The 23,700-nt window shown below is 43.9% G+C and overlaps 1 protein-coding gene across 1 annotated transcript in view; it reads left to right on the top strand.

Annotated features, from left to right (window-relative positions):
• The window catches only part of myripb (myosin VIIA and Rab interacting protein b), a 215,285-nt gene that overhangs the window by 165,595 nt on the left and 25,990 nt on the right, over positions 1 to 23,700 (top strand). Inside the window, exon 4 of the mRNA XM_079489302.1 lies at positions 10,828 to 10,964. Within this exon, the coding sequence (XP_079345428.1) occupies positions 10,828 to 10,964 (137 nt within the window). The remainder of the gene's footprint in view (positions 1 to 10,827; positions 10,965 to 23,700) is intronic.

The following is a 23,700-nucleotide window of genomic DNA, read 5'->3' on the forward strand; positions in this document are numbered from 1 at the left end:
TGCATGAAATGGTAATATACTGTATCCCCTGCCCAAATGGGCTTTCCATCTTAACTCGGCAGTAGACATTTTGGCACTTGTGTGCGAGCCCCAGGTTTATATCCCACCTGGGTACAGATGATAGATCAAGAGTATTATGACTTGCAGATTTACAGTAACTAATTTACAGTAACTAAGTTTGACTGCCGAATTAATTATTCGTGATCCCCATCTGACTTCCTAGTTATTCACTATCCTTTGAAGAACCACCCAGCCGCCATCAACGTTCCGTTCCGCCTTAAAGAACCACCCAGCCGCCATCATCGTTCCGTTCCGCCTTAAAATGGTGTGATCGTTTGTCGTCATGTTGAAAAATAATCCAAACTGCCAATCAATAAAGAAGGAAAGAGGAACACTCCTGTAGCATGCCGCCATTGCAATAGGAATGCATTGGGCCTCAATTTCCCAGAAGCCTTAGCAAGCCAGTGCGACTGATCTTTTTCCGATGACGTCATCCGAACGCGTCACCTATCCCACTCTGTCCGATGGAAACACCGTAAGTCTTAAAACGTATTAAAAACGGCAAATTAAACAATGAAAACATAACTTGTGGAACTCGTGTTTGGGAGGGAAGCTGTTCTTCATCAATTCACTTGTGTAATTCGTGAATGTGTTGATATATGACCACTCGTTTGATCAGTAATATATCTTATGATATAGTTCTTACATATCCATATGACCACTCATATATTGATGAGTCTATCTGAGCTTGTAGACCTTCTATTTTTGCTACTTTGTCATACAACAAAGTATAAGATAGGCCATTAATTCATGAAAATAACCACGATAAATGTAATATGGATTTTCCGCCCCACAGTTGTGAATCAGCAACTCCTCTGTACTACTGTACTCTTCACACTGTTGCTACACATTGTGTTTTCATATCTGTATCTCGAAGCCCTTTGATCTAACCCTGGAGGGTTAGGACGAGCTCTGTTCTTATCTCATTCTCTATTCTCGTCTCTACGCTCTTCGTCTTCAGAAGAATAGCGGCGTCTATTTGATGTTCCGTTATAAACCCCTTCTCCCCCAGCACTATGCAGTCTCCATGGAACCCCAAGCCAATTCATTAGTAGGCTCAGAACGTAAATTACGTTAAATAGTTCCTTGTTGCCAGAGGAAGTCGGAAACTCGACAGAGCCACATTGTGCCTTCCCAGCGACTTCTTGTACATATTTTATTTAGAGCTCGTTTAGATGTGCAAATTGATACTCTGAGGAAGAGAATGGGCGATGTTGTGGAGGAGGACGGGGGCTGAACGAGGGGTTGAGGGCAGTGTTGCCATGTCCGCTTATTATAAGAGACTTGGGGCTTATTTTTTCTGTAAAGTCGCTTGTAAATTTTGGTAGTTTTTGGGGGGTTGTTTCGTAAATGTAGTTTATTGGGGCTTGCTTCCTATAATGTTGTTTAAACCAGTGGTTCTCTGCCCCTCCCGTTTTTAGTAGCTTCTGTGGACATTTTCATGTCAAGAACCCCCAAATATGTATTTGGCAACGGACCCCAGTTGAAAATATTTGTGCCAGGGACTCCCATACAAGGTTTGTGTTTAAAAAATCACACCTGTGTGAAGTGAGTGGTGCCACTCCCTGTGGGGGTCCCCGGGGGGGGGGGGTCCCCGGAAGTTCCAGTTACCGTGTGGGGCACCCCAGGGGGTCCCTCTACTTACTGTACTGTCACTGTACTGTCACACCCAAAATCATATATACAGGTGTGTGTGTGTGTGTGTGTGTGTGTGTGTGTGTGTGTGTGTGTGTGTGTGTGTGTGTGTGTGTGTGTGTGTGTGTGTGTGTGTGTGTGTGTGAGTGTAAGTGTGAGTGTGAGTGTGAGTGTGCGCGCGGCTGCGCAACAGTGACACTTGGTTGTGAAAATCAACCAAACGCAATTTTCGTGCTCGGACAGACCCAGCCAGGGACGAACACAGCCAGCCACCCACGGACACAAATATGTATTTCTTTCCCCCCAAAAAATGGCTAATAGCTGATCAATCTGTAGTGTGTCATCATGCGGCCTAGTCGCAGACCTGGTTGCTTATTTGTCTGACAAAATGTGCCAACACAGGTTGCGAGGGGAGGGGAGGGGAAGGCCGGGTGGGTCGAACAGTTAGGATGGAAGAGATGGAGAGATGGGGCAGGGGGGTGTAGCGGGGCTGGGCGGGGGTAGACCCAGGTGTCAAGAGACCAAGCAGTGGAATCCCATCCTTACTTATTCATGTGCTTCCCCGGGTGTCAGGGAATCTCCCGGCCTCATTATGAAGAGTGTATTTGTGGAAGCCAGCGTAATGCCCCGGCTCCCACTTGAAAGACTTTCCTTATCCTACACTCCACTCTCCTCCCTGGCGACCACAGCAAAGTGATGTTATTCTGACTCATCAAGAACCCCCTGCTGCCATCCCATCCCTGACACTCCTTTTTTCTGAGTTAGGGAACCAGGCTAATTTGGAAACCACTGTAGCATCTACTGAAAAGCTGTGCCTGAGCTGAACTATATTCACCACTTCTAGTCTGTTTGACTCTAAATTTGAGTGAATGCAGAGAGGCCAGCACACTTGATCCCAGGTGAAGCCTGCATGCAGACCGCATCGGTATGGTACCTGAGATTCCATTAATATCCTACTATAATCCTACTATCCTATTATAAAATAGATCTGTCTGTCTGTCCGTCCATCCATCCATTATGAGTCCATTGTTGTCCTCATGCAGTGGATTAACCAATGGATCACAAATTTCACATGGATATTGACCATTGGCAGGGATTGAGGAAGCAGATTGTCACTTCCCAAATTTAAGCTGTTTATTAACATTACTACCTGTAGTTGATCTGCGCGCAAAGCCGTGCATACCCGGGTGTGGACTAATGCACACTATATGTCGAGTTTATTCCGTGAGTGGCCTCATTATATTATTAAGAGCCAACCCAGCTTATATTTTGTAACTTCATGTGTGTGTCGTTTATGTATAGATGATGGTGCTATTAAGAAGTTCACTCTGTCTATACAGTAAAATCCTCTTATCAACCAATTACGGTATCTCAGGGATGTAGATATTAATAAAGATAATTGGGGGGTAAATGTGTGTTATACTAAGGGAGGTGCTTGATGCATATTATGAGACATGGTGAATGAGACACAAAGCAGGAAGTAGCATCATGTGACAGAGAGTAGGAAGAGGCGTGCTTTACACAGAGCATCAGTCCGGATGTGCTTGTCCTAGTCCATTCAGTAGAAATGTGACAGGCGGGGACGGCGCGTTTATAAAGTGTTATATGTACGTTTATATGCTCTAAATACAGTCATAATGATACGCTTATGCAGTCGCTATATCTGTGAATTAATAGTACTAGCCCTTACTCGTTGTGAGATATTGCCCCCACCCCCCCCCCCCCCCCCCCCCTGGGTGCGTTTTCGCATTTTTAATTCACTAATAAATTCATTATTAATCATTAATGTGTAAAATCGAAAAAAGGGCTTCGTTAAGACCTCCATATTATTATGGTCAATGCCTGTGTGAAAAGTGGGAGTGATTGGTGCAGGCAGTGAGGAGATACGGCAATGTTTCTGACAGACACACACATTCAGACAGACATTGTCAGAATTATAGTATGATGATGTGTTTTGTGCTTCTTTGTGTTGCAGTTATTACCTAAGCGCCACTATCTCTGAATAATCTTGTGCTAACGTTCGGCTAAAAGAACAATTAGTTGATGCTATTGAACTAAGTCTTGAAACACGGGTCAGAACAAGGCAAACTAGAAAAAGTGCCCTTCCGGGCACAGGTCTCCACCAGGAGGATAGGAGTGTGTGTGATGTTTGGCAAAATGTTTAGGAGGATGTTTTTTTTTATTTGTTTTTGCAACAATTTTCTTCATTTTGTTGAGGAAATGCAGAGCCAGATCACTCATAGCATCTCTGAGGATAGAATTCTGGATGAGCAGGACATGTGCAGCATTTTGTACGAAACGGGCCACTCCTGAAAACTTTGGAAGGCAATCTTAGCCAATCAGTGTACAATCTGAGAAATCCAACAGACTCGTCTTGATCACATGACTACAGAGATCATGTTTACCGATTGCCATTTCTTCATATGCCTTTGATGGCAATTGGATGATTTGAGGCATTTTGTTCCAAAAATGTGTTTTGCAAAAATCAACCTGTTGGTGGCGCTATAACAGGCCAATGTGAAAAGGGTGGGATATATTCCTCAGCCTAGTAAGAAAATGTGTGAAAGATTTCACGTAAATTGCATGCTGCGTTCATGATTTGAGGCTATTGTTCAAAACGGGGCAATCTTACAAACTGTGAAAGCCAATTATAGCCAATTAGGATGGAATATGAAATATCAGACAGATCCGACTTGAGCACATGACCATAGAGATACTGTGTAACGATTTGTGAGATTTTTGGACAGAATCTGGAGGAGTAATATAAAAAAATGTGTTTTACAAAAGTCAGCCTCCTGGTGGCGCTATAAAAGGCAGATGCGGAAAATGCAGGTCAAAGGTTTGTCCTTGGCCTCTAGGGAGTGTGCATGCAACGTTTCACGCAGATCGGTGCAGTTTTAGGTAAAAATGTGAAAAGCTGCCTCATGGTGGCGCTATAACAGGCCGTTCTGGAAAATGTGGGGCAGAGGTTCATCGTTGGCATCCAGGGAGTGTGTGTGCAAAGTTTGGCATCGACCGGGTTAACGGTGCCGGAGATTAGCTGTACACAGACGGACGGAAGGAAGGACGGACGGACACACACACGGACGGACGGACACACGGACGGAGTGCAAAACATACTCTCTCCCCATGCCTTCGGCCTGGTGGAGACAATCAGGCTTTATACTGTACACAAGTTTAGTAGAAGTGTGTTTGTACGTGTATGAGTGTGTTATTATAGATAATAGTTAATAAAATGGCCAAAATCAAGTGATTGTTTGCGAGCATTATTGCAACTTTGAGGAAGTGTGTCTTTGAGTAGTATAATGGTGTGTGTTTAAATCACCATACACCGAATGTTACATTCCCTTACGGAGGGTTGAATCAGTAATTAAGCAAAGCTATGGAACGGCAAAGTTTAGTTATATCCGTACACATTAGAATAAGTTAATGAAAACCCTAACATACAACAAAGGAGGTCTCATTATCTATTCAAAAATCCTACCTTATCCTTGTTTCACTTCTATTTTCCAGTGTATTTTCCAGGGTGTACATCAGCAACCAGTTTGGCTTTCAAAGTGAACTGCAATCCAACTGGGATAACTTTATCCATGCAGTGCTATGCATTCCTCTGTATATATATTTGTTTCTCACCAGACCTTGCAGAGGTCATTGTCGCCATGGTTTGTATTTCTCCCTCGTACTCCTACAAGGCCTTGCGCGATGGTGTGTTACTTTTCCCGTAGTCATTTATTCACTATCTTCCTTGGGCCCCGGAGGAGATAAAAAAAAGCACCTCAGCCTTTTCATGTGGACTCGGTGGCTGCCATTAGTCCGAGCCAGGTGACCTACGGCATGAATTAAATTGGCTGGGTGCTTTGAGGTTTGAGCGGCCCAGCTGATAGAGGCCGAGGATAATAAATCCATTGAGAAGGAGAGAGCGGGAGGGATGTAGCAGCCACAGACCCTCTGGGGCACTCTGGCATCTCTTTATTAGCATGGCAGAATGGCTACCCTCCTGCTCTACTCTGTCTAGAGTGGTGGTTCTCCAACATTTTCATGTCAAGGGCCCCCAAATTGATACGGTATACATATTAAGCCGGTAGGGGGAGAGAGAACCTATAATCTGAATAGTCATTCTTATACTATACAGTACATTCTCTCATTGGATTACCTTGTAGAGGTGGTGAAATTATAGTGAAATTAACCAGTTCACATTCGGTGTCCCTACTTTGGTAGACAAAAGATTTCAAAAATAGCATATCCACAAGCTCAAGTCTGTAGATTTTCTATTTTTGCTATTTATACGTGGTTAAAGTGTTCCTAATTTTCCTGGGAACCCCTGGAAGGACACTTGGACTTGGGAGTCCCCAGACCCTACTTTGAGAACCACTGGTCACACTCAGGCTAATCTCTCAAGAACAGATTCTGAGCTGCGCTACTGAATCTGTCAGCAGGGCCATTCAGAACGTGTATACGTACATTGTTGATAGTGGGAATGAAAACACAGGTGCACTACAGGAAGTGGAAGGCTGAGGGCGGGCCAAACGGGCAACATCCTGTTATACTGTACACATTCTATTGAGGCCTTCCCAAGGGGCCAGTGAGGCTATTCAACGTTGAAGCACTGGGCCCTAGTGGTAGGAGGAGGGACTACAGGCGGACCCGTGGATTCATGACCGGGAAACCGTGCAGCTGGGCTTTAACATTGAGCGCTCGGTTGCACTTGCGCATTTGACCACCAACATTTGGTGGTCAAATGCGGAAGTAGACGTTCTGAGACGGTACTTCCGGCAGTCTTCCGGGTGCTTCAAAACGCCACTGAGCAACTTCCACTGACATGAATAGCTGGGGGGGCGGAGCTTCACGCCAGTTCAGTCTCTATCCTTTTATATACTCTATGGGCCTTCCCCCAGAGGCAAATTCAAAGGAAACAAACAGCAGAGGGTGCTGTTTTCCTTTTTTTTTGACGATGGGTTCCCAGATTCCACTCAGGCAGACCAAACACACATGTGGATGTATCATGTGGCACAATAATTAACATTATTAAACATTAACATAATGTCAATATCATAAGTTCTAAAAAAAGACTAAGTTCTAAAAAAAAAAAAAATGCTTTATTTATCTTTTTCTGTTTCCTTTGTATTTTGTTTCTTTTCTTTGAATTAATTTTGTATTTTGTTTATTTTCTTAAAAAAGGCTAGGCAAAATAAGCTTCGGCTTCAGCCTAGACCTTTTCGGTGCTACCTCTTTGTAAAAAACTTAAATGCAAATGATGAAACTTAACATGTAAATGTAAAGCACCGAAATAAACTATTCATTCATTCATTCACATACAGCCGCTGTCTTAGTAATGATATTCCCCAGAGGTTTCTCACATTCTGTCTTTTCTGTCAAGTCCACAACAAACAGCATAAAGATGGAGTCATTTCTTTGGAGTCGTATACAGTACATCTGTCTGTGTGTATGGTGTGTGTCTCTCTGTGGGTTTCTATACAGTATGCGTGTTAACGTGTGTGGCATTTTGTTGGGCATTGTGTAAATGAGAGGGAGATTCACACAGTACGTTATGGCATTTATGTAATCGACTGTGCAACGTGGTTGGAATGCAAACGCAAAACAGTCTCACGACATGCTTGAGAGAACACACCCATCACACACGTACACACACGTGCACGCACGCATGCACGCACGCACGCACGCACACACACACACACACACACACACACACACACACACACACACACACACACACACACACACACTAATCCAAATGGCAGATGACGAGAGAGAAGCTGTTTGATCACATTAACAGCCAATTACAAATCTCAAAGCCTGGGCTGTAAATGGAGCTGTGGCTGTTTCAGTGTTTCTTATAGAGGGACAAGGATCTTTAATTAAAATAATGTGCTGCTGTGATATGATGACACAAGGCCCCGCCTTGTTCCCATTTATGATGGAAAAATATTACAATTTACAAATTGCGGCATTTAACCAGACACTGTTATCCAGAATGACTGTGTGAGATCAGAGTGAATGACAGGAACCCTAGTCTATGGGTCTTCAACAGTTGGTCCTCAGAGTTTCTACAGGGGGGCTTTGTGTGATTTGGAACTTTTTATTTTATTTGGAACTTTTTATTTTTATTTTATTTTCATATTTTAGTGCATATCGTATCGTTTTTCAATGCAAATAATCGATTGAGAAGTTGTACAATTGTTGCAGGCAGAAAAGAGAGCGCTGCTTCTCATGATGATTTAAATACATCTTTGCAAATCTTGGTCAGCTTTGAGTCAAAAGGGGCGATTCACACTAATGATGCGTACCGTTCCCGGGAGCGGATCGCCCAACCGTCCCCGAGACCGCATGGGGGGCGGGTCTCTGGACCGTTGAAGTGTATTCAGATACGGATCGTTCCAATGTGAATGCATGCGTACCTAAAGAAAGAAGTGGACTTAGAACGTGACATGATCTCTAGTCGACGAGCCAAGCGTCAACAACAAAAAAACACAGACGCTGCACGACGCGTAACACCAGCGCATTTCTCAACGCCGCCCGTCTCCTGTTGAATCTGCTATACGTGCAGCACCGCAGTGCGCGCTGATCTTGGACTACACGTGGCTCTTGGGCTTTGCTTGGCATAATTTCCAAAGTAAAACAAAATTATAATAATGCTAAAGTAGAATCCATAGCAAACTAATATCAACACGACACTGGAGCACAAAACTGACTGACACAGTGAATAGCAGGCAGGCTGACAGTGAAGTAGTATAACGGCAAAAGAGGCAATGCAATTTTTTTTTTTAGATTAGATTAGATTCAATTTATTGTCACTGTACAGAGTATACAAATACTTGAAAATGGCAATGAAATGGAAGGTGTACAAAGAGTGCACTGAGCCGCTGCAACATGAGTCGCGCCGCCACTAACTTCTCTTTACATCAGAAAAAATAAAGAAGAGAGAAAAAGAAGGATAGTGGACAGAGAGGGAAGGGTGGGGAGGAAGTGGACAGAGAGGGAGGGGGGAGGGAGAATACATCACATCACATTACATTACAGTTGCATTGTATCGTGTGGGCACAAATGATCTTGGGTGGGGGGCAGGACGGGTTGTAGGTCTGGGCACCAATCAAAAAGCACTACCAGCACGCCGCTCTTCAGGTTGGAAGGGCTGCGTGCGCGTAGGAAAAAAAAAAGGGAGCACATCCGGAACAGCAGCAGGTGGGGCTTGGGGGGGGTGGGCGGCGTGTGGTGTAGGAGTGTGTGTGAAGTGTTCGTTAAGTTCATTGTTTATGTTTGTGTGTCCTGAGTAGCCCTCTCCGATGTGGATCCCAGGGTCGCGTTGTCTCAAAAGTCCAGATAGTGAGAGGAATAACACAGCAAGCTGTACAGACTGCGTGGCCTTGGTTCCCAGACGAGAGCACTTTCAGATGCTGTGTGTGGGGGGGAGGTGGGGGGCTGCGCGTGATCTTCTCCACTGCATTCGCCATGAGCCGATTTTTCCAGATTATGGCGAGAAAGGGATTTTTATTTAATCATCCTCTTTCTCGAATTTTGCCCGTAGTAAAATCCCCTGTATCGCAGTTTGGCGCTCCAAGCTGATTTCCAATCTCCCCTCGAGGCCAATGAGTCTCTCAGAAAGTTTGTCAAAGTTGGAATCCTGCTTCCGATTGAGCTCAGCTATAGCCACAGAGAGGTTTCCCGTCACTCTGCACAGTTCAGTTACCACGGTGAGCAGCTTGGGCCCACTTTCGACGTTGTCGACTGCTCCCCTCGAAATTTTCCGGTAGATCAGACTGCCGCCTAGGCCTGATAGCACCCAGCCTGCCACCATGAGTCCAATTATCCATATGTCCGAAAAAATCTTGTCGAAAGCACTTAATGACCAGCTAATTAACTCCATTTTTAGTCAGAGATTTAGACGAGAGGCAGTGTAGAGAGACACGTAGAAGCAGGGAGAGAGGTGAGAATAGACAGGGAGGGAGAGAGAAAAGTAATGCGACCGCCCACTTCAAGAGTCAAGAGAAGAGCAGTGTGTCTGGATTTATTGGAGACAATGTCGCAGAGTTGATGGTCAGTGTCCGTGCGCGCCAGCCATCAAGCACACCGCCATCTGGAGGATCAAAGTGTGTTATGCAAGTGTACCCGGGTGCGCTGTTGAATCTCAGGCAATGTGAATCATGGCCATCGGGGACCAGGCAACCGTATTCGGGAACGTTTCCAATGAAACGGATTCAGTCCCTCTCAGTGTGAATTGCCTATGAATAACATAATCATATGTGGATAAGTCAACATTCATACTGTAGATGCAAAAAATATTTGACAATGATGAATATTTTTTTGTGTCTTGGATAAAATGATAAACCTCCTCTGGCATAAGATACTTATGGAGTGTTGACCTGTATGCAAGAGTCGTGAAAATATTCTTGAAGATATTGGCTCAATATCAATTAGTAATAGTACTCATCATCATTAGTAATGTTTATATGTGCTCTTTCTGTATTGTGGCTGTTTTCTGTTTTAGGGCTACGGATGGAAACAACCAGGCTAGGAAAGGTTGTGTTAATTAAATATGCGCTGTATAAATAAATAAATATCTACAGCTTTTCAATTCCACAGTTTCTTCAACAGTATTTTTGTTTACCAATACAGTATATGAACCCTGTGCCTCAATTGTTTGTGACACTGCTATCATGTCCCTTTGTCATTTGCTGTAATTAGATGTTGCTGACTTTACAAACTCTACAGTTTGTTGATGTGTTTAAACAGAGTAAAACTCACTAAACATACTTGAAAGAAGACAAGAAAAAGGGATAGAAGAAAAGAGTGCTAGGGTGAGGTAGATGGTATGTGAACATGAATGAGACGGGCTTCCCTAAGAAAGGAAAGTTGTTCTGTAGGCTATGTTATCTCCTCTTTGCTAATAGAAAGTCATTCAATTAAACCAGATTGATAATGGAAGTCTTTGCTCCATTTCAGAGTTAGAGTCAAAACATAATTACAATCAAATCTGCCACTGGCCTTTTTTCTTCTTCTTTTGTATTCATCTGTAATTTTTCTCTTTTACATTTTGATGCGATGTTTAATTTGACTTTGTCTCCTTCCTTCCTTCCTTCCTTCCCTCCCTCCCTCCCTCCTGTCCTTCTCCTGCAGGGTTTTGAGGGTGCAGTCTCTGGAATGGTACTACAACAATGTGAAGAGTCGCTTCAAGAGGTTCGGCAGCGCTAAGGTCCTGAAGACCCTCTACCGGAAGCACATCATAGAGAGAGGAGCCCTCTCTGATCTCCCAGGTAACTCCCTACTCCTCTGACTTTCATCTCATCAAACACACATCGGCCTAGCTGGGTGTCTGTGGTTGATTTGAGTTTGTTTTGTGGGTTTCTTTTTATCTTTTGTTTTCAGCATTCAGTCAACATGTTATTTCTCCCGCTCCGCTGTTGCTCCATTCTGAATCTTTGGTTTGGGCCTACCTACCAGTGCTGTGAACAGGTTGTTTGGTAACTATCGACCATTATTTGATGACATCGGTTAGTTCAGTCAGACAACTCACGAATAGATTCAACCAATATTTATTATAGAATGAGAATACAAGAGTCCATATAATATTTGGCGTTCGGCTCTGCTACATTTTTCTCCCTGCTCGGCACAATCAAACACCATCGTTAAACATTAAGAGCAGGGAGATAGATATACAATAAAACCCCCCATGGGGAACATAAATAACAGAGCCCACCGGTGGTGCTGGGGTGGTGGTGGGAGCAAACATCACATAACAGCAACCAGGAACCATAAGCAGAAGGAAGGCAGGAAGAGCATGCAGTCTAGTGAGCTTAAGTAGCCCGCCCAATTGGTCAGCTGACTGCCACATCAGCGAATGACATGTGGGCCTTGCACACACGAAAACATACATACATGGATGCACCTGGGACGTATACTCAGTGATGTATCCCAAGGTCATCGGGGTTTCGGGTCTCCCAACATCATACCCCTCACTCAGGTGACCCAGCCGGGGTGATCAACTCCCGACTTACGTCCCAGTAGCTACCCTCGATCAGTCCCATTAGGGAAAAACCAGGGCCACACAATCCGTTCCTCCTGAACTACTCTGCCGGGACTGGGAGGTACCATTCTGGCGCGTGGAAGGACTAGGCTCTGTGGGTTGACTCCTGTCCGGGCCCCTCCTACGTCTCACCAGGTCCACTCCTGCTCTCACCAGGTCAGGCCCTGTGCGTTGCACCAGACTCCCAGCCCCAGGCACTTTATTCAGGAATGGTGGATTCTCGAGCCGCAACGGTTCCGCAGGCTCCACCTTGCCCTTGGTGGTGCCGCAGGCTCCGCTTGAGGCTTGAATGGCCCTCCTAAAGGCCTCACCGTGGGTTACACACTGAATACACCCACATAGTAATGCAGCATAATAACCCCTTGAGTATATGAATGCGCCCTTGAGCATATCTATCCGAGTATATCTGACTGAACTAACTCCGCAAGCTACGTATCATTTATCGACATCTGCAGTTATGAAGTCGATGTGGCCCGATCTTTAACCTTTTAAAATCTTTCAAAAATAGCCGATATACAAGCTAGATTTTTTTTAAATATTGAATAGGGCTTTAATGTTTTTATTATATAAGTTATACGTTAAATAGGCTAGTATTGTTTTTTTGGGCTTCTAAGTTTTATATTGTTCTCAAATAGAAACTTTAATCAAAAAGTGTTTAGAAAATGTTGCTTTTACAAAGAATATAAATTAAACGTTAACATCAGAGATCAGTGATCTAGGACTCTTCAAAATGGGATCGGCATGGGTCTGGATCTAGGTTCATGTACAGCAGCTCAACTGTGGATTTTAAGAAAGTAAGTTGTTGATGAGCTGCAAAGCATTATAAAATCAAAAACACTTATTTTCAATCAAAGCTAATTGTTCGACTTTTGCTGTCAAATCAAGGGTTGTGTAAGCCAGGGGGCAGCAAACGGAGACAAATGCTGATGATTGCTGATTGCTTATGTTGCATGATTACCCATTTTCCACACGTTATACTACAAAAGTAGTACAAAATAGCCAACCTACAAGTTCACAATGTGTGGCATTGTGCTGCATTGTGAGCTTGTATATCTGCTATTTTAAAATGTTTTGATGTGTGACAATGACAGTGGTGAAGTGTGTCTGAAGGTTTCATAAATGAATATTGAACCAATGAGAAGTATTAACAAGAGCTAGTGAATAAATAATAACTACATTGGGTCCACTGGAACATGCAGGTTCTTCTTTCCATTTCCTAAAAAATTAACCGTTTCGGACATACAAGGTTTCCACCCGACAGCGACATTGTGGTAGGAAACACTCACGCACGTCAATACAGTGAATAATCCATCCACAGGTTTGAGTTGGGGGTTGGAAGAGTAATCCCAGTATGATATCAGCAGCTTCTCCGTAAGCCTAATAGAACAGACAGAGTGCCATACAGCTGGGCATGTACACTAGCACTGTGAATAAGGGGAATAGAAAATTCAATAAAGTGCAAAAGAAGTAGTTTTTCACTGCTGTTTCTCAATACTCCCTGAAATCCTTGTCCAGAGCTTGAAAAGCCAGCAACACTTTCATGCATGTAGGCTACAATGTGGGACTGCGTGCGTGCGTGCGTGCTGCCTGGTGGCGTGTTGGCTCACGGCCGTGTGTCTGCTTGAAGATCATGGTGCATGGATACATGTCACAGGTAGCCAACATGCCCACTAATCCAACCCGCAGGCTGGGCCACTGTGATTCATCCGTGTCTGTATGTGTGTGCAGCATTAGGGAAGGTTTGATCCTACCGCCTCCAGATGCCACACTTTGGACCTGACTGCAACCTGATGTGGATGCCCCTTATAGTCTTTAGCTACAGGGCTTTATTACAAGCTCTGGCACACAGTCAAAATAGGATCTTCTATGCCTCGTATCTCTGACACTACGAGCGCTGTCCGGGGTTATGATGATCCATCCGAGGTTCGGATGTGATTTGTGATTTTGTATCGCATCGCTCCCGACATGTTAACGTTTCTGGCGAAAGGTAAACAGCGTGAGCTCATGCTAACATAAGCCGATCGTTACAATGGCGGCCTCCAAGCCGGGAAGGCGGAAATGAAAATGGCCAAATATAGAGAAATATCCCTGACAAGCTTACCTACACTCGACTGCCACCTATTGGCACAGAATATCGAATAATTGAACATTTCAGGAAAACGTTTTTCCCACACTAACATCTCCATTCGACATTGCATGCTGCTATGGAGCTCCTCTCTTACATCACCTAGAGAGGAAATAGGATTCTGTTTTTCTATTATTGTATCAACTCACACGAGCCCCGCAGATTATACTTCCCCAAAACACTACTTCCTCTCTAATATTACAATTTGTATCTATTTGGCCACAGGTCCACATCAGAAAATATTTACTTCCAGGGACCCCGATAAGAGATGATTTTTGTTCAAACATTTCTAAATTCTTCACCATTCTTTGTCAGTTTTTCTAAACTAGCTGTGAATAGGCATGTAACGATTCACTCGACTCACGATACGATTCGTATCACGATATGAGGTTCACGATTCGATTTTTCACGATATTAAAAAATATATATATTTTAAAGAGAAATTACCGTTTTTTAAATTTTATATAATTTATCTTCCCCCCTGAGATGTTTTATTTAACTACATTGCAAAAGAAGTAGCATTACTTTTGACAGTGCAGAAACATAATTGCCTTCCTTGATGAGCATCAACGACCATCATCACCTGGGCACAGACACACACAGCTCCCCTCTACAGTGCTCTACTACTGAAAGTGACTATCATTTCTCTCCAAAAGCACTTGAATATGATGGAATATGACTAAAGCTCACATTTCACATCACACACTAGCCCCCCTAAAAAAAAAAAAATCATATCGTCGGGATTAATATCGATATATATCGATATACAATATATCATTACATGCCTAGCTGTGAATAGCCAAAGTCTAAAATCAGGTTAACGTGGTTAAACTGACTTTGATGCTATATTAATTAATTTTGTTGGGGACACCGTGGAACCCCTTCAAGGACCCCTGGGGGTCCACGGACACACTTTGAGAAACACTGCAGTGGTTCTGCAGTAATATATGTGTGTATCATATCACTGTGTTTTGTAGACTCAAATTGTATATTCATGTGTGAAGAATGTGTGGGTTGACACTGTTTGCTCTGTGCATGTGTGGGTGAACATGCGTTCATATCATGCATCCACATGTACAATTTATTTATACTCAATCGGTCGGTTGTTGTCGCTTGTACAAGTCAGAGGCTGTTTGATTTATTGACTTGCCAACATCTCCCATCTTGCAAAGTGTGAGTTATGCATGGGTTTTCTCTCTATCCTGACCTCTCTGCTCTTGTGTGTGTGTGTGTGTGTGTGTGTCCATGCATTTTATTGCTTTGCTATCGCTAAGAGACGCACGTATACGCAAGCACGTGCGTATACGTGGCTGTGCGTATACACGGCTGTGGCTCAGGAGGTAGAGCAGGTCGTCCAATGATCCATGGGTCGGCGGTTCGAATCCCGGCTCCTCCTGGCTACATGTCGAAGTGTCCTTGGGCAAGACACTGAACCCCAAATTGCTCCCGATGTGCTGGTTGGTACCTTGCATGGCTTCCGCTGCAATCGGTGCATGAATGAATGGGTGAATGTAATGCACAATCTATGTAAAGCGCCTTGGATAAAGGCGCTATATAAATGCACCATTTACCATTTACCACGTGCACGCACGCACATTTGTAATACTGTAAATACCCCAAAAAATTGCTGAAAAACATAAACATATTTGATCTTAAAACAACGATTTTAAAAATGTAAACATTTTTGATCACGAGTACTGTATAGTATAAAAGCACACACACACACATGCACACACACGCGAGTGAGCGCATGCACACCCAGCCGTCTCTGTGTCGTATATCAGGTGGAATAGGTTTAAGACTGTAAACATGGCCACAGGATGAGCAAAGACAGGACCTGTCAGAAAAGGGGATTGGGCTTTAATTTACTCCAAAGGCCTTGTCTTCAAGAGGACATTTTCCTTTGTAGTGCTTGTCTGCCTAATTTGTGTGTGAAACGGAACACAACTATTTGTTTTACAAAATATACGACGGTGACAGTTTGTCCATATAGGTACAACTAAAACCTTTATTACCCCTCGGAGGTCGACCTCGGCTTTAATGAGATTTCACTTCAGGCTCTGAATCACTGCTCCCTGAACTTACAGTGTTTTGCTTGGTCAGCTCAGCTGCAGTTGTGGACAGTAACAAACTTCATTTACTTGAGTATATACTGTGCTTAAGTACATTTTGGAGTGTCTGTACCTTACTTGAGTATTTGTATTGTTGGATACGTACTTGCTGTATGACGGCGGCTGTGGCTCAGGAGGTAGAGCAGGTCGTCCAATGATCTATGGGTCGGCGGTTCGAATCCCGGCTCCTCCTGTCTACATGTCGAAGTGTCCTTGGGCAAGACACTGAACCCCAAATTGCTCCCGATGTGCTGGTTGGTACCTTCCATGGCTTCCGCTGCCATCAGTGTATGAATGTGTGTGTGAATGGGTGAATGTAATGCACAATCTATGTAAAGCGCCTTAGATAAAGGCGCTATATAAATGCACCATTTACCATTTACCATTTACTTTCACTCCACTACATTTCTAGGAAGAGGAAAAGTATTAATTAACCATAGACATATAAAGGTAATGGTTAAGCCCCTTTCGGCTCTGGAGCGTACAGTATGTGCTCAAGGGAGGGCAAAGAATTCCTGAGATTCCTTGCGAAGCCCCGCGGAAGCATGAGTGTGCGTCACAGAGCGCATGTTCGGGTCTGATAAGTCCCGGAAAAGATGCGTTGTGATTGGCCAGTAGTCACTTGAGTGGCAGCGTGAAGTAGTGTGCCGTCCACTCTTCCGGCGTGCCAGTGTAAATTCTTCCGCCCTCCTGTCAACACACATGGCTCCAACAAACTGCAGCAGCCAATGAGGCATCTATTTTTTAATATCTATGGAGTTAACTTCTTAGTCTTAAGCTCAGCGGGGGGTTGCCCAGGGCGCCAGTTAGCCCAGTCCCGTGCCTGCTTGTAGGTCTTGGGAGTTGAGTATACTTTGCCCACCACTGCTGAGGTTTCACTTTAGGCTCTGAATCAAAACAGCTCCCTGTTGGAACTTACAGTGTGTTTTGCTTGGTCAGCTGTGGGAGCAAAGAGTTTCACATCAACTGCATCGGATAATGATGACAACCCCAGAAATGAAAGTTTGCATGTACAGTAATGTGCAACCGGCCTCTGGAAACATAAAACATCCTCGTATAACTTTCCCCCCTATTATACCGTTGCTGTCGGGCGCAAACATTGTATTTCCAAAATTGTTAATTTTCAGTAAATGAGGTGGGGAAAGGAACCTGTGGTATTTATTATTTAGTAACAAGTTCTTTTTAATATTTTGCATTCGTTAAATATTTATAAACCCCACAGGCTGATTTTCAGCCTTGCATCTCTATTTTGGGCATGTCATTGTAGGCAAAATCTTTCCATTTCTTTAAAAAATATACATATATATAGCTAAAATATTCGATCTACTGTTTAACCACTTCAACCGCATATGGTTTAGCTGAGTCCCCCTGAGCTCTATGCTAGTGTATTTTCAGCTTTCTGTTATTGTGGGGAAAGCTTTCGCTGAAAATATAACTCGTCAGCTATTTTCTAACTTTTGCACAACCTTGTGGCTGTCATGGGACAAAGCATAAAATATGGCATTTAATTCATGAAAGAAAACCACTGAAAAGATTAAATGTATAGATAACAGGTTTCTGCCCAACTGTGACAATATATGACGAGCTGTGGGCTCCTTCCATATGTTGTGAAATAGGTTTCATTTATCATCCCCCCAGCGTTGCAGTAGCTAGTCAAATCAATTATAGACCAGTGGGAAATCACAGGGCAAGTGACAGTCAGTGAGAGAGATGTGACTCTTTTACATCTATCATGTCCCCGGAGAGAACATAATGACCTTCACACCTAAGTGGAAGCCAACACGAAAGATGGGATTTGTACTTTGTACTTATACGTCCATCACCTCCACTGAAAGCCCAAGAAGCAGCTACCAGTCTACTGTGAGTATGTGTGTGTGTAGAGAGTGACAACTGACTCTGAGAGGCCCTCCTCCGTTGGTGGTCTATACAGGGGACATGTGGTGATTATGTGGCCGGCAGTCTGCTCAAGCTCCCTGCATTTGCATTCTCACACTGCACTGCCAAGCCCCACTTTTTCATATAGTCGATTTGAAGCAGCCGACCACATTACGTACATGTATACGCGGTTCAGGGTCCATTGCCCGGTGTGGTAGAAGTTCTCCTTCAACACTCTACAGTCAACACTCAAATACTGGCCAGTATGATGCCGAATTAGGCCATTCACAACATACTGTGCATATGTACTGGCAACAACAAGACATTGCCCACAGATGGACAGATCTTGGAAGGGGTGGGGGGAGAGCAAGGGTCGGGGGATCTATAAAAAAAAAGGGGGAAAAAAGGCACAAATGTAAAAAGAAAAATGAAAATGTTGACTATGTTGACTATACTGTTGAATGTCATTAAGAGCTATTCAAAAAACAGAACTTAAAAAAAAAAAAAAAAAAAAAAGTTCTCCTTCAACTCCATCTGAGTCCAGAATGTAATGGTGGAGACGTGTGGGCTCAGCCGACTCACACTCCTGCTTCCAGGATGTCGTTAGCCATATGCGTCTGTAGACCATAGAATATCGTACAATGTAGACCTGCTGCTACCTACCGCGCCTTATTCTTACCTCACTGTGTAAAAGATCATGTATTTGTTCCTTATTGATTGAGCTCCCCCCCCCTACTTCTTCGTCTTCCCTCTCTTTTTATGGACATAACAAAAACAATTTGTGGTGCAACAGCGTGGTGCATAAAAATGAATTTCGCCGCATTGTTTTACACCTGTAAACCTTGTTGCTTCATGTTACAATGAAGTTGATTCGGGTTAGACAGATCCTCAGGAATAGAACTAACCATCTCTCACACAAACGCACACGCACGCACGCACGCGCACACTAACACTTGTCAAACAGTGAAATGGTCAAAGATAAGGTTTCAAACACTGATAGGCATCGATGAACGCTGTGATACATTTTACAGCAGAAACAGATATAGGACTCACTGAGACGTCGTAACCTAAACGTTTATAGAATGATAGCGTTCACTTTAACACTACATACCTGTTCCTCTTCCATTTATTTATGGATCTTGTAGATCCTGAGAGGTAGATCCTGTAGATTTATGGATCCTGTAGATATCTTGAGCGAAGATGTTGAATGTCGAGTGAAAACACAAAAGACACTAGGGGAGCGCAGTGCAGAAACGGGCACGTTTCGTGTTTAAGAGCTCCTTCAGCAGCCATTGCTTCAAATTTTTGGCGCGATAGTTTCTATTTAAAGGGACAAAAATATATGTTAATGATGTTTAGAAGATTTAGAACACTTTCCTGGGGTCTTGTGTGATTTTAGATATTTAGATTTTAGCAGTGTCCATGATGTCACAGACACTGGTCTCACTACCTTCCTGGTCTACATGTTGTCTCATTAAGACAGCCCTCCCCCTATCCTAAAGGAGGAGCAGTGCACCAAAGCATTATGGGAATTGTAGTCCAGGAAGGGAGTGAGCCCAGTGTCTGTGACATCATGGGCACTGCTAAAATAAAATATCTGAAACCACATATTACACACATAAAGACCCCAGGAAAGTGTTCTAAATCTTCTAAACGTCATTAACATGTTTTTTTTTGCAAAAAGGGTGAAGTGTCCCTTTAAATTGAAACTATACCCCTTTAACTTTTTCCCCACCATTTGGTGCCCTCCGAGGTTGGTGTCCTCTGCCCTGTGCTGCAGCACCTAAAGCCCTGGCATTTACCCTCCACTGGCCGTGCGAGTCGTCAACCTGTCCATCAGGAGCAGATGAGGTGTGTCATGCTCAAGGACACCTCCTCCTCCTGAGCCACTTACTGTACACCGGATAGTAATTTACTGTCCCTGTCTAGGATTGGATAGCAAGACCACACTTTTATTAGACTCTATAGGCCATGGCTATCTTCCACCCGGCGCAAGAAGGCGCTAAGGGGGGGCATTGCAGTTGTCTACGCTATTTTCTAACCAACGCGGTTGTAGTTTTTACGTAATATTAAACGACCCCTTAGCTGAGAGAGAGAGATGAAGCAGGGCTATATATCGGAAAAACCTCTCATCCAGTAAGAATGACATGAACCCATTAGCCTCCTGGCTTTATGTATCTGTCTCTGCTCCATGGACAGCAGTTAACAGTCGTCAATATCCATAGAGCTCTGACTCAAGGACGCACAAGATTGCAGGAAGCATCTTAAATTGGTGGTTTAAATGAAGAAGAACAGAACCGAGCAAGTGATTTTTTTTTTTTAATGTTATTTTTTGTGGCTTTCGCCTTTATTTTATATTTTTTATGGAGGGACAGACAGGCTGACAGGAAATGGGGAGAGAGATGGGCGGGTGACATGCAGTAAAGGCCGTCGGGATCGGGAGTCGAACCCGCGGCACACTGCCAGACTGGGTTACCAGCCAAGGTGCCTGGACCATTAAGCCATGGCCCAGGCCAAGCAAGTGATTATTACCGGTACATTGATATGTCAAGATATCTCGCGTTTGTCTGACATTATTAATACTGCTAGATAGTCCGACACTTTTCCTCTGCGGAAAATGGCAATCTCCTCCAATCGACACCATTGCAATGTTCCAGGCATTCCCCAGCTAAATGATATGGTATTCATGAACCAATGGACCCTTAAAGGTTTGTAACGCTGACCAGAGTTATGGGGGTCCGTAGTCTACTGCATACCAAAGTGGGAGTCCTTAAAATTTAAATTTAAATTAAAAAAGTTAAAAAGTTTGAGAACCACTGTGTGGTTAAAACATTAATATATCAGTGTTTTGGAGCATTGTTGTGGTCGTTGGGTGTGGATGTGTGATATGACTCAGAGCTCAGTGTGTCTGTGGGGATTGAAGGGCAGAATGTTAAACAGGAGCCGAGGGCCACTGCTGTAGCCCAACACACACCGTCTGTGAAGCGGGTGCGCAGCGACGCGGCACAGTATTGCCGCGCGTCATAGCCGCACAGCAACACCCACAGGACGCTGTGCGTGCGTTGATGTTGATGGAGCAACATGTGACCTTGGGCAGCTGAACATTGAGCCTGGCTGTACTCTCCGGGGTCAGGAAATGTATTGATCTATCATAAACCATCTGGTTTTATCACACACACACACACGCACGCACACACACACACACACACACACACACACACACACACACACACACACACACACACAGAAATCTCTTTTTTCCTCGTAACATCAATCCAGCCTTCTCAGAACATGCTGCACAGGGTTTATCACACTCGACACGATTCAACACAGATATTCTGTATAAGGATGTCCCCTTTTTACCGTTTTTTTGCTCCCGATCCGATTCCGATCATATGATTTTGAGTATGTTCCCGATACCGATTTTTCACGATCCGATATTTATATTTTTATATGACACTTATGCCATATCACAATAGTACAATATCCCAAATCCCAGACAATATCCAGTCAAATGTCATGATGTGGATATAGTATTGATACTTGGATGTCCCGATCGTGTTTTTAGTAGAGATGTCCCTATACTGTATCGGTATCGGGAAAAGTATCGGATCGGCCCTTATTTGTCATATCGGGTCATATCGGTATCGGTGAAAATGCCAGTCTAACCACAGATCCAACACAGGGGTAAGGGGTTGACACTATGGCAGGTAAATAAAATGTTGGGACATGTGGAATTTGCTTTGGAATTGCCCAAACTGCAAGTGCACATTTGAGTGAGGAGTCTGCTATAAACACAACACGAGATATATAGCTAGATAGCTATAAACACAACATGAAATCACGACACTGGTATCGGTATTCGGTATCGGTATCGGCTAACACAGAAATTGAGGACAATGGACAATGGTCCTCACAAGACAAATAGTGGTTTTATGGTTACATTTGGGAGAGTTACTGGTATGCTGTGTTCACACTGACAGATACAAAGATACAGTCTACCATTCATTTCCCATGGGAGCCGGCAACAAAGATACAAAGATACATCCGCCATTTGTAGCTTCTAAAAAAGCTACAAAAGCTAGAACGCTATGATTACATTGAGGGTATATGCAGGGTAGTAACTGTATAGTCCTTGTGGACTCCTCCGTCGCCTCTCTACTGCTGTTTCAAGGATCTTCAGCTCACACTGGAGAGTTATTGACACGTTTGTTTATTCTCTCTCTCTCTCTCTCTCTCTCTCACACACACACACACACACACACACACACACACACACACACACACACACACACAGTCACACACACACACACACACACCCACACCGTTTCTTTCTCTGTTTTCTCTGTCAGTCTCTCTCTCTCACTCTCACTTTCTTGCTCGCTTTTTTCACACTCAAACACACTCACACGTAAACATTTACACTTCACGCTCCCATTTCCCATTTCCATCTCTAGCACCCTCTTTCACACCTTTTTACTCACTGACTCCAATTGCACGCACGCACGCACGCATGCACGCACGCACGCACACACACACACACACACACACACACACACACACACACATTCAGACAGGTGCATGTGTTTGGTCTGACGTACTAACAGTCCGACAGGCATTGTCTGACACCCTACCCCAAACCCTATAACCTAACCCTAACCCCCCCTCAAAACAAGCCCAATTGACTGACTTCTATGTAAACCAAGATTCATTAGCCCCCCCTCTAAATAGCCAGCCCCCCATAGCACCCCCTGTCACAATTTTCTGGAGCCGTCGCTGTCACCGGGACCGCTGTCAACCAGGCCGGTTGCCATGACAATATGGGGTGATTTTTTTCCTCCTCATTTTTGGACAGTGGTGAGTGTCATGGACCAGAGGTCATCACATCAGCCACTGCACAAAAACATCCCTGTCTACCAAAAAGGAAAACAGTGAAAAATCAAACAAACACCAAAATACATTGTGAGGGCAATATTTTTCAGCAGGTAAACATATAGACTACTCCAGTCAGTGACTGCTGGTATAGATGGAAATGATTAGTAAACAAATAAAGTATTGTTTAGTGTTTTATACGTATTGTTTTAACCAATCAATCATTATCTTTTCTGCAATGTACATTTGCTCAAGTTCAGAGACGAAATGTTTTTATAATCGTCATGGGTCGTCGTCGTCCCCCCCCCTCCCCCAATGGGGGAAAAGGTTTTTTTTTTCCTTTCCACCCTAAACCCAAGCGTTTGGGTTCTAAACACTTATTTGTAACACTCTTTAAACGTGTCACAGTGTTTAGATTATAAGAGCATGTTTGTTTAAATGCCATGATTGCAGCACTGAGTCATCTGGTAGGCTACTCCTTTTCATTGTGAACAAGTCTAAGCAGAGTACAGTACTGTACCCTACCTGGCAGGTGAAAACAAGATTAGCATTTGAATGCCTGATCTGCATGTGTACAAGGGGACAGGCAACGCGGCCCACCCGCCCCCAGGCCCGGACAAAAGAGGTGTTAACGTGCGTTCAGACTTGGATATATATATATATATATATATATATCGTACTTCTTCAGCCACTAAGATCATTGCAGTTGCTTTAAATCCTACGCTATACGGCCTTGATTCTACATGGTCCTGGACTTGCTGAGTAGATAATTCCCTATGCTGTTGGGCCTCTCCTCTCCACACCCTCCCTAATGACGGTCCAACCAGGCGAGAACAGTACAACTCCATTTGACACACAGCATGAACCCACTGTGTGAAACAGCTCTCACACTGATCCTGCAATAGAGTGCCGGTACAATACACATGTACAAAGTGTTCTCCCATCTAGAAGGCAGCCGGGGCTGTGCTTGTGACCTGATTGCA

Source organism: Electrona antarctica (genome assembly GCF_951216825.1).
Source record: "Electrona antarctica genome assembly, chromosome: 20".
Classification (NCBI taxonomy): Eukaryota; Metazoa; Chordata; class Actinopteri; order Myctophiformes; family Myctophidae; genus Electrona; species Electrona antarctica.